At 44.4% G+C, this 12,455-nt stretch overlaps 1 protein-coding gene across 1 annotated transcript; it reads left to right on the top strand.

Annotated features, from left to right (window-relative positions):
- The first annotated feature begins 6,980 nt into the window (after positions 1-6,980).
- On the top strand, positions 6,981-8,004 carry LOC100466117 (olfactory receptor 5AU1). Its single transcript, XM_002927820.4, has one exon. The coding sequence runs from the start codon at positions 7,069-7,071 to the stop codon at positions 8,002-8,004; it is 936 nt and encodes a 311-aa protein (XP_002927866.2). The 5' UTR covers positions 6,981-7,068.
- Positions 8,005-12,455: the final 4,451 nt, after the last annotated feature.

Below are 12,455 nucleotides of genomic sequence, written 5' to 3'. Positions count from 1 at the left end.
AAAGACCTATATTAATGTGATTTTTGTCTAGCAGACAAATCCTAGTAAGTTTCAGAGAAGACCCTCAAGTTTCTGAGAGAATCATAGTGGCAGAGTCACTACCAGCTTGAACTGTAAGACAGTAGAAAATAAAAGGAAGAGTTTCAGTCCCCAAACTTCTTTAGACAGGAAGCAGACCGGGAGAACTACTCAGCTACAAACATAACTTAGCTTTCATATAAAATAAAGAAGAGTTCGGTGGGCAGAACCAAGATTTCAGAGGTGGAGCCAAGAGCCATGGAGAATTATTCCCAGGACTTGAATCCTAATCAAGGAATTGCCAACAAGTGCCCTACTGGATTTCAGAATTTCTATGACTCAGTGACATTTGTGTGCCTACCTTCCCCATTTCCCCTTTTTATTCTATAGTGGTTATCCCATACCTGTCCTGTCATTATATTTTGTGAGTATAGAAGCCAGATGTAACTTGTGCGTTCAGCTCGTCAGTGTTATGACCGAGAGGAATTGTACTGGAGAAATGCTGTGTAACTCTACCTGATGAGTTTCATCCATACCTATACCTCATTTAGATGATGTGATCGTGGACTTGAGCTGACACCGTAGTACGGTGTGACTGTGGCCTTGGAGGAAGTATTTTGCATATAAGGTGGACATGAATCACTGAGGGCCAGAGGGCAGACTGTGATAGCCAGTCTCAAGATGGCCCCCAAGATTTTCACCTCCCAGTACTGATACCCTTGTGTAGTCCACTCCCACAGTGAATAGGACTGACCTGTGTAGCCAATAGGATACTGTGGAAATTACAGCATGTCACTTCTAAGGAGGATAAAATAATAAATGTATTGATTTATACTACTAAATTATGGGAGCATTCAATAGAGAACTAATCCTGTGACCAATTAATTTACTGAAATGTCATTATGAGCTCAGGGCCCCTGGGTGGCTCAGTCGGTTAAATGTCTGACTCTCGGTTTCCACTCAGGTCATTGTCTCAGGGTCATGAGATCAAGCCCCGTGTTAGATTCCAAGTTGAGCGTGGAGTCTGCTTGAGATTCTCTCTCCCTCTGCCTCTCCTCCTCATGATCTCTCTCTCTCTGCAATCAATCTTTTTTTTAAAAGATTTTATTTATTTATTTGACAGAGATAGAGACAGCGAGCGAAAGAGGGAACACAAGCAGGGGGAGTGGGAGAGGAAGAAGCAGGCTCCCAGCGGAGGAGCCTAATGTGGGGCTCGATCCCATAACGCCGGGATCACGCCCTGAGCCGAAGGCAGACGCTTAATGGCTGAGCCACCCAGGCGCCCCAATCAATCAATATTTTTAAAAATATATCATTATGAACTCATGGGTTTAAGCATATTTGATAGACTTAAATATCATTGTTAAATATTTAGTGATAGCTACTAATAGAAATAGAAGAAACAGCAGAAGGGGAAAAAGCACATTGAAAAACAAAGAAAATTTAATCCAAAAGGAAATAAAAATAAGGTCAGAGAGTAGGAGAGGGAAGCCAATTGGAAAAAGTATGAGAAATGGAAAAATCAAAGTGAGATATAAAAATAAATTCAATATATATCAAAAAGTCCCTCAAATTATAAAAAAAAAAAGCCAAAAATCAAAACCAAAACCCCCAAATCTCACCAACATAAAAAACAGAGACACTCTGATTGGCTAAAAGAGGAAATTGAGATACATGATGTTTACAAAAGCCAGACCTAAAACTTGGAGTGTTGGTTCTCAAAATGATTTTAATAAGTAGCAAGCTAACAGACACAAATAAAGGATGCAAGTTCCTTTACCATCAATAAAGTGAATGAGAGGCTGAGTAACAATACCTCCATAGAGAAGACACAGCAGCACTCTAGCAATAGGACAATTACCCCTGGCTTTCAGGTCTCCACTAAGTTATCCAGCTGCCTAGGATAGCATCTGATGGGGTGAGGATCTTGTCCCATTCTTCACGAAGTTGCCTTTCACAGTGTGTGTTTGATTTTTGCCTAGTCCATAGCAGTTTTTCTAATAAAGATTCAAAGTATTCGTGAATGTTGTGTGACAACATACATCTGAAATCAGTTTTTTGGGCAATATCATCATCCTAGAAAGACCCAGATTTCAGGTCTGCTTGGGGGAAATTCTGCAAACATAATGGCACAGAAAAGTTCAAAATAAAAGGTTAAGAATAAAGGGATGGGAAAAGACCTGTCAAGAAAACTGTGGTGACAGTATTGCTATCAGAAAAAGTATATTTCAGAGGAAAAAGTATCAGCAGGCATAAAGAAAGTAAATTCATAATGGTAAGTGGGTAAATTTTTCAAGAGGACATAACAATCTTTACATGTTTATTTGCCTAATAAAGGAACTTCAAAATACCTGAAGCAAAAAGTGAAGAACTGTAGGGAGAAATAAACTCACAATTACAATTAGAGAATCATTATACTCCCCCTTCAATACTTTATGGACCAAGCAGGCAGAAATTCAGAAAGGATATGATAGACTTGAACAACACTATCAAGCAACTTGACCTAATTGGTGATTATGGAACACTCTACCCAAGGACAGCAGAATATACATTCTTTTTAAGTGAACATAGAGCATTCGCCAAAATGGAACATATTCTGGGCCATAAGTCAAGTCTCAATGAATGCACAATAATTCAATCATACGAAGTATGATCTTTGACCACATGCTATTATTAAATTAGAAATCAAGAACAGAAAGATCCCTAGGAAATCCCCAAATGTTTGGAAACTAAGTACATAGCTTTAATTTTACTAAGATCGGGCAGGGAGGTCCTAGGTGTACATTGGCTAACTGGCATACAAGAAAGAAAAGCTACAAAAACAAAGTCTTCCAGTGGAGCAGAAATACAAATAATAATTATGTAAGAGTTAAGTTTAGGGTGAAGGGAGAGTTGCCCTTTGGGGCCCATGATGAGCATATTGTGTGGATCCATTCTCTCCATTCCCAGATTCCCAGTCACCTTATTATTCCTTGGGATAGAGGTTCTTGGAGATGCTACTAACTTCGCAAACACATTAATGGGTCTACCTGGGGCCAATTATTCTCACTTCCTCAGCTGCCTCCTGAACTCTCATCAGTGAACACATCATCCTCCCCCACTGTGAGCTGCTGGGCTGCCCAGGGGAAGGGATGTCTCTCCCCGCCCCTGAGGATCAGTTGAGAGGACGTCTTGGGGATTGGGGACTACTTTCCTCCCATTATCACGTGGGAAGTTAAAGGCAGTAGCAGTCTCTGATCTCCACATTCAGTCTATGGACCCGAAGAGTCTGTTTTTGTCTTTATTGTTTTTCTACTGAAGACTTGTGTTCTGATTCCCAGAGTAAGAGCTTCACCATCCACTCATATGCTTTACTAGAAATAAATGATTTGCTTAAGAACATGTCAAGCAACTTTGAAGGAGGAAGTTTGATTATCATGAGGTAATATTCAGATTTCTGGAAATTCTTAACTATTGATACACGTTCGGGAAGGAAGAGAATGGCCAGGACAACCATCCTACCCTTGGGCTGATTTCCCAGGACACGGAGAATTCCGGCGGTTAGAAAAGTATATTTCTATGTGGCTCAGGAAGGAGATCTATCTGCTCCTGCAGGTACCCCATGGCTTAGTGTTTCTCAAGGTGTGGTTCAGAGATCCCCTGTTTCAGAATCACCAGATTTGGGGGCCCAGCTATAGACCTACTGGATCAAATTTTCTGAGGTTGGGACCTGGAATCTGCATATAAAACAAGCTTCTCCAGTGAACCTTGGGTAGGGCACCTTAATGCTTAAAAGCCATTGTTTGGGGTCACTGTTGCTCAAAGAGACACACTAGCTGCTTCCTTTGGCTGCCTTCTCTCGATCTGTGCTCCCACTCTGCAATCCCAGGGAGGAGGATGAGGAGGCAGCTGTAAATAAAACCCCTTGCCCACTCCTCCCTCACCTATAGGCCCCAGGCATCGGTTCTCACTCCTAGACACTCTCCTCCCCAATCCATTTCCATGTGAAAAGACCACCCTTAAGTTTTCTTCTTAGTTTTCATTCACAGGTACAAACTGTAGCCAACAGAAATAGTGGTTATTCCAGCGTCCTTTGAAAAACTGACAGAGATGTCAATTTCTTCACCATCCCTTGCTTGGCTTACTCTTTATATTCTGTATAATTCTGAATTTAGTGCAGATTGGAGAAGAGAGATGAGAGGGGAAAGTGGAGGGAAAGAGAGAGAGTGGATTTAAAGCAATTAATGAACCTGGAGCCTCTGATCAGCTACCCACTGTATTCCCCACCACCCTATCCCGTCCCATCGCCCCTCCCCACCTCATCTCTGCTATCCTGACCATTGACCACATTCCCACTTTCTTCAGCTGTTGTCCATTCTTTTCGTGAAAGAGATACTTGAGGCCAGTTACCCACACTGAACAGTCTATTGAGGGAAGATGTGAAGCTGGATCTCAAGAAGTCTTACTCCAGGGACACCTGGGTGGCTCAGTCAGTTAAGCAACTGCCTTCAGCTCAGGTCGTGATCCTGGGGTCCTGGGATTGAGCCCCGAGTTGGGCTCCCTGCTCAGTGGGGAGTCTGCTTCTCCCCTGCCTGCAATTCCCCCCTGCTTGTGCTCTCAATCAAATAAATAAATAAAATCTTAAAAAAAAAAAAAAAAGTCCTTCTCCACTCCTAACAACCATTTCTCAGCTTCCTTGAAGTTCCTGTAAGTTATTCCATTCTGGGATTTTTACAGTCATTTCTCTGAAGGCCTTGTAATTTGATTAGAAGTTGGGTTGGCTTTTGAAACCAATGGAGCCAGTGACATTTGCAACCCAAACTAGGGCTGCCCACACCCCTACAATAATGGGGTTTATTATAAACTAGCAGCTATTAGTTTAAGAATGGCTGAATGGGGGCGCCTGGGTGGCTCAGTTGGTTAATCATCCGACTCTTGAGTTCTGGCTCAGGTCGTGATCTCAGGATTGTGAGATCGAGCCCCACATTGGGCTCTGCACTCAGTGCTCAGCGAGGTGTCTGCCTGGGATTGTCTCTGGCTCCCTCTGTCCCTCCCACTGCACTCACACATGCTCTCCTCTCTCTCTCTCTCTCTCTCTCTCTCTCTCTCTCGCTCTCGCTCTCACTCTCTCCCTCCCTCCCTCAAATAAATAAATAAATAAATAAATAAATAAATAAAAGAATGACTGAGTGTTACATCTCAGTGACATCAAATAAATCACAGAGTTATGCTCCGCGTGCTTTAAAAGAAGTTACCAAGGCTCTGTATTCAAATTTGCCCTCTTATATTTTGAGCGTCTCAACTTCGGTGGGGCATGTGACCTCTTCGGGCATTACAGTGCTTTCTTCTTGTCACCATTCTCAGTGCTCTCCCAGTAGCCATCGTGCCTTTGTTATCTACTTGACGGTCAGGTTTAGTTATCCATATGTTTCGAGTCTTCTCCTGCCCTGGTAGTTAGATGATTCTGGAAACTCTACCAGTGGGATAAATTAGAAGCTTTTCTCAAGCTAGCTCTCCTCTCCCAAATCCTCCCAACATCATCCACATTATCACTCACACTCCTCAGGGTAGGAGGAGGGGGCTCACTTCTGCACTCTTCCATCGTACCCGGGCACATCTGCTGGCTTCAAAGTCTTCGCAGCTGTGGGTCCTCATCAAAGAGCATGGAGTGCTTAACGGACTCTAGAAGCCAGAGGTAATTCAGGAACGCGGGCAGCAGAGCAGCCAATGGAGCGGAAAAGAGTACGGTGTTTAGGTGGTACAAGCACAGCCTTGTTCATTCTCCGAACGGGAAAAACATTTACAAAGCCTCCGTCCCGGGGAGGAGCTGTTCCTTCCCCTCTGGCCCCAAGGACCTTCGAGTCCAGGGTGAACCTTTTCCTTGGAAATGACTTGAGACTCTGCAAAGGATGCTTCCAAGGGCAAGGTCTGGGTTTGCTCTTCATGGCCCTATCCCATCCCCATCTCTCCGCATCCCCAACCCTCATCACTGTTAGAACTCACGGTAGTGCTTTACTTGTGCCAAGTTCGGAGGCCATTGTAGAGCTGAGCCAATAAACCGCCTTCAACTCCTCTAGAACATTGAGGGTCCTCTGACGGCCCTTTCAGTCACTCTTGCTCAGCGCACATGTCTCTGTGCTGTTTGGTGGTGGGTTGCTTGCCAAATTTTGTCATTGTTTCATTTTATTGACCATATTTAGTTATGTGCTAGGTCTGTCTCTCCAATGAGAATAATCAAAGCTAACATTCTTTGAACTTTCTTAACATGCCAGACTTTGTTCAAGTGCTTTACGTGGATTAACTCATTGAATTCTTACAACAGTCTTTCGAGATTGGTGCTTATTATCCCTATTTTACAGGTGAGAAAACTGAAACTCAGAGAGGTTAAGTAACATTCCCAAGGTTACACAGCTAGTGAGTGGTGAGGTCCCGGCTTGGAAACTTGACAGTCTGATGCCAGAGCCTGTGTGTTTTAACACAAAATATATTATCTCCAGGGGCGCCTGGGTGGCACAGCGGTTAAGCGTCTGCCTTCAGCTCAGGGCATGATCCTGGCATTATGGGATCGAGCCCCACATCAGGCTCCTCCGCTATGAGCCTGCTTCTTCCTCTCCCACTCCCCCTGCTTGTGTTCCCTCTCTCGCTGGCTGTCTCTATCTCTGTCGAATAAATAAATAAAATCTTTAAAAAAATATATATATATTACCTCCAGAATATAAGACACTTCTGAATTTCTGGCAGGAAGAACACAGAGCTCAGCCATCAACACATATTTCCTAAGTAACTGTGTCAGTATTTAGAACTTCTTAAGATTGCAGAGAGACCAAATCGGATATATTTCTTTTCTATTCTTCACTCCTGCTCTAGGAATGCTTACGAACTAACCAAACAACCGAGAAGAGAAGGCCTTCTCTATGACAGAGTTCTATGTACAAAGGACTTCCACAGTGAGGGCAGCCTTCAGACAGCTGCCCTCGGCTGAAGCAGAACCAAATCCAGCTGAGAGCCCCTGGGGGTTGCCCCTCATTTCAGGTGGTCCCCTCTTTCCGCACGCCAGGGCACTGGAGAAATATGGAAGGGGCAAACCTGAGCCGAGAGATTGAGTTCGAGCTCGTGGGCCTCACTAGTGACCCCCAGCTCCAGAAGCTGCTCTTCACCGTGTTCCTGGGCGTGTACACCATCACTGTGCTGGGGAACCTGGTCGTGTTCCTTCTGATGCACGTGAGTGCCGCTCTGCACACACGCATGCACTCCCTCCTAAAGAAACTGTCCTTCTTGGACTTCTGCTGCTCCTCCACAGTTGTCCCACAGACCCTGGTGAGCTTCTTGGCCAAGAGGAAGGTGCTCTCCCATTTTGGCTGCATGGCCCAGATGTTCTTCTATGTGGGTTTCGCCACCAGTGAGTGCTATCTTGTTGCCGCCACGGCCTATGACCGCTATGCCGCCATTTGTAACCCCCTGCTCTACCCACTCACCATGTCTCGTGAGATCTGTATCTCTTTGATCGTGGGCTCCTATGGTGCAGGATTTCTCAATTCTCTTATCCACACAAGCTGTATCTTTAGTCTGAAATTCTGTGGTGCCCATGTGGTCGCTCACTTCTTCTGTGACGGACCGCCTATCTTGTCTCTGTCTTGTGCGGACACCTCGCTGTGTGAGATCCTGCTTTTCATTTTTGCTGGTTTCAACCTTTTAAGCTGCACCCTCGCCATCTTGGTCTCCTACCTTTTCATCCTCATCTCCATCCTGACAGTGAACTCAGCCCAGGGCAGGTTCAAGGCCTTTTCCACCTGTGCTTCCCACCTCACTGCCGTGTGCCTCTTCTATGGCACAACGCTTTTTATGTACCTGCGCCCCAGGTCCAGCTATTCGTTGACCCAAGACCGCATAGTTGCTGTCATCTACACAGTGGTAATCCCGATGCTGAACCCCCTTATTTACTCCTTGAGAAACAAGGATGTGAAGGAAGCTTTAAGAAAGGTTTGGGGCAGGAAAACGATGGAATAATCTTCTCAACCCGTTACCACGTATCTTTAGAAAGCCAAAGGAGGGGCGCCTGGGTGGCTCAGTCAGTTAAGCGGCTGCCTTTAGCTCTGGCTGGGATCGAGCCCCGCGTCGGGCTCCCTGTTCAGTGGGGAGCCTGCTTCTCCCTCTGCCTTGGCCCCTCCCTTCCCCCCTCCCGCTTGTGCCATCTCTCTCTCTCAAATAAATAAATAACATCTTAAAAGAAAGATGGAAAGACAGAAAGAAAGAAAGAAAAGACAGCCAGCCAAGGAAACTTTACCTTACGCGGTGCCAACCCCAGAACATGTCCACGCTCCTCCCTGTGAATAACCGGCAAGCACTCCGGTCTCTGGGGCTTCGGCACCCCCCGCCCCGGGCCGCAGAAAGAGTTGGTGATATCATAGAGAATAACCAGAATTGAGAAGGCAGTGTCTGCTTGTTGCAGAATTTGACCTGTTGGCAAGATTTAGCTATGCCCCTGTTCGGAAGCTTGACTCATATTTCCACGTTTGTGAATACTTTATTTTAGAAACTGACGTTTCTGTTCTTCATAAGAAAGTCTCTCCTTGACTAAGTTGAAGACTTTGACTGCTTGGGGAAATTCCCCCTTTCTGTACAGTCTCCTCTTTGTAAAAACTGACTCCTGATTGTCTGGTTATTTGAATGATACTGTTAACTTCAAATGTTCACGTGATGTTTTATTGTCTTTGTTGAAGTCCCCTCTCCCCGCCCCCAGGCCAAATAGCCACTTGGTCCCTTTCAAATTGGATAAACTTGGGCAACTTACTTCACTTTTCCGAGTCATAGACCTTTCCCCTTTTAACTGGGGTGAGTTTTAAATTAAGTGTTCAATTAAATACTGCAGATAAATCGTTCAGTACATGCTATATGCTTCCCCACTTTGTCCCTTATAGCAGACGCTAAGCTCTCACAAAGTGAGACAGAGGACATGTTTGCCTTTCTCAAAGGCTGGTTCTCTCTGCTCTCATTCTATTCTTGATAACTTGTAAGTCGTGATTGAATTAAATTAAACTTATTTATTTATTTATTTATTTACTGGGTGGGGGCGGTGGAGAAGCAGAGGGAGAGGGACAAGCAGACTCCGTGCTGAGCACAGAGCCTGACTGGAGCCCGATCTCATGAGCCTGAGATCATGACCCGAGCCAAAACCGTGAGTTGGACGCTTAACTGACTGAGTCACCCATGTGCCCCTAAATGAAACTTTTTTAAATAAGAGGAATCACTGAGAGGGAGCGCAATCCAACATGATGTTCCTGGGATCTCTGTACCCACTGATAAATGGGAGGAAAATAAACCCGGTGTGCTTGGCTGGGAGATCTGCCTCGGCCCAGTGCATCCATCTGGTGCTGCCTGGGTCAGCGAAGTCTCCCTAACTCTTCCATTTAGCTTCATAAAGACCGTTTTCCCCACAGATGCAGCCCACGGACTCTGATCCAGCCTTTAATAGTTTCCCATCGTATTACATTTTATCCCTTCTCTCAACTGTTCGGAATTAGGAGGGAAGACGGTCCTGTACACGGACACGTCCTCACAGAGATCCGGACGCTGAACTTGTTCCTGACTTTTAGTGGAAATTTGGCCTTTTATTTGTCAAGTGTACTGTTCGTCTTTCATAATAAATAATGTTGATCATGTTTAAGTGTAGCGATTTTTATAGCGCTAACCAGAGATGTCGTGAGAAGCGGTGCAGTAAGGCTGCTAAGGCCGGGGCCCCGGAGCCCCCCTGCCCTGGCTCGCATCCCAGCTTCGACACTTCCAGTACGCCTGACATCATCTCGCCTCTCTGAGTTTCAGTTTTCTCTTTTGTAAAATAGGAAAACTAATCATCGTGGCAATACAGTTGTCGCTAGGACAATCACGTGAGTTAACGCAAGCAAAGCACTCAGGACGGTGCCTGGCCCAGAGCAAGCACGAAATAAACTCCTGTTGTGGGAAATGTCTGCTGACTCGTAGCAAATGCCTTTCGGTAGCTCTTGATAGAATCATGTGATCTTCCTCCTTTATTCTGATCCTGTGCTGAATTGGAGACACATATTCCCTAACGTTAAACCATTTTTGTTTCCTGGAATTCTACCTGGTCGTGAAATGATTTTCTCCTAATAGATGGTTGGATTTGATTTGCAAAGATTTTATTTAGACTCTTGGCATCTATAGTCAAAAATAAAGTCTCTTGCCTTTTTGTATTATCTTTATTATGTTTTTAGTATTAAGAGTAAACTAGGCTTGTAAAATGTAATAAAGTTCTTCTTTGCCTGTAGTTGTGGAAAAATTAAATTAAGATAGGAATATCTGTTCTTTAAAAATGCTGTATACTTTGTGATGCCTGAGTGACTCATTTAAGTGTCTGACTCTTGGTTTTAGCTCAGGTCTCTGTCTCAGGGTCGTGAGTTCAAGCCCCACACTGGGCTTCACGTTGGGCATGGAGCCTACTTTAAAAAAAAATAAAATAGGGGCGCCTGGGTGGCACAGCAGTTAAGCGTCTGGCTTAAGCGTTCGGCTCAGGGCGTGATCCCGGCGTTATGGGATCGAGCCCCACATCAGGCTCTTCCACTATGAGCCTGCTTCTTCCTCTCCCACTCCCCCTGCTTGTGTTCCCTCTCTCTCTGGCTGTCTCTATCTCTGTTGAATGAATAAGTAAATAAAATCTTTAAAAAAATAAAATAAATAAAAATTCTGTATGCTTAGCTATAAAACCATTGGAGACCGATGCGTTCTTAAAAGGTAGATCATTAATTAGCTTTCTTATTTCTTACATGATTATTGGTTTCATTTTAGTTTTCCCCCTGCTTATTAAGTCAACTTCATCATTTGTATTTTGTTCAAAAATTATTTCCTTCCTCTAGTTTTTCAAGGTTATTGCCATGAGTTGCACGTAATATTCTCTTATAATTTTTGTACTCGTTCTCTAGGTCAGCACCATCGACATTGACTCCTCTAGGTCTCTCCAGATAGTTTTTTTTCATATTTAGGACAATGTAGAAAAGGAATCCTCTTCCATAAAATGAGAGAAATGGGGTAAGTGGTCTGGAAGGGTCTTCTGGATTCTAACATTCAACGAGATGAACGTTTGAAGAACGGCAGTGTTGAGGAGTGACTGAGCGCATAGGCTGGAGTGCCAGGCTGCCCAGACTCCAGGCCCAGCTCTGTTCCTCACTAGTCATGTAACCTCAGGGAGGTTCTGTTAACTCTCTGTGCTACGTTTCTTCCATCTGAGAAACAGAGATAGCAATGAAACCTATCGCTGGTATGGAACTGTTTTTGCAAAGTAAACGACATAATATCTAAAACCGTGCCTGTCACATAGTAACTCATAAGTACTGGCTACTTTTATTCCTTTTGTTTGTATCTGTGGTTATATTGCCTTTCTCATTCTTGATATTTTTGTTGTTTTCTTTTCTTTTCCTTAGTAATGCTTAACAGAAGATTTTATCAGCCTTTCAAAACATTCTGTTTTGTGGCTTTTCTTTTTCTTTTTTTTTAAGATTTTATTTATTTATTTGACAGAGAGAGAACACAAGTAGGCAGAGCAGCAGGCAGAGGGAGAGAGAGAACAGGCTCCCTGCTGAGCAGGAAGCCCGATGTGGGGCTCGATCGCAGGACGCTGAGATCATGACCTGAGCTGAAGGCAGCTGCTCAACGGACTGAGCCACCCAGGCACCCCTGTTTTGTGGCTTTTCTTCTCATTTCTAGAGCGTTATCAGTTTCGCATTTTATTGGTTTCAGGATTTTCTTTAATAATTCCTTCTTTTTGCTTTCTTTTTATTTATTCTGTTTTTTTTGTCAAGTTCTTATTAAATACTGAACATTACAAAAGAATATATATATTTTAGGGGCGCCTGGGTGGCATGGCGGTTAGGCGTCTGCCTTCGGCTCAGGGCGTGATCCCGGGCGTTATGGGATCGAGCCCCATATCAGGCTCCTCCGCTATGAGCCTGCTTCTCCCTCTCCCACTCCCCCTGCTTGTGTTCCTTCTCTCGCTGGCTGTCTCTATCTCTGTCGCATAAATAAATAAAATCTTAAAAAAAAAAAAAGAATATATATATTTTAAAGATCTTATTTATTTATTCCAGAGAGAGAGAGTGCAAGTGTTGGGGGCAGCAGAGGGAGAAGGACAAGCAGACTCCGAGCTGAGCCAGAAGTCAGTTGGGGGCTCGTTCTCAGGACTCTGAGATCATGACCTAAGCCAAACCAAGAGTCAGACCGTTAACCCACTGAGCCACCCAGGCGCCCCTTGCTTTTAAAAAAAAAATGTGTTAGCCTGTTAAGTTCTATGAAAAATTTTGTTGGAATTTTGATTGGAATTGTTCTAAATGTGTAGGGGTGCCTGGGTGGCACAGTGGTTAAGCGTCTGCCTTCGGCTCAGGGCGTGATCCCGGCGTTCTGGGATCGAGCCCCACATCAGGCTCCTCTGCTATGAGCCTGCTTCTCCCTCT

This window comes from Ailuropoda melanoleuca, chromosome 20 (genome assembly GCF_002007445.2).
Source record: "Ailuropoda melanoleuca isolate Jingjing chromosome 20, ASM200744v2, whole genome shotgun sequence".
NCBI classification, from domain to species: domain Eukaryota; kingdom Metazoa; phylum Chordata; class Mammalia; order Carnivora; family Ursidae; genus Ailuropoda; species Ailuropoda melanoleuca.
The sequence above is the reverse complement of the archived record's forward strand: the minus strand, read 5'-3'. Positions and strand labels throughout refer to the sequence as shown.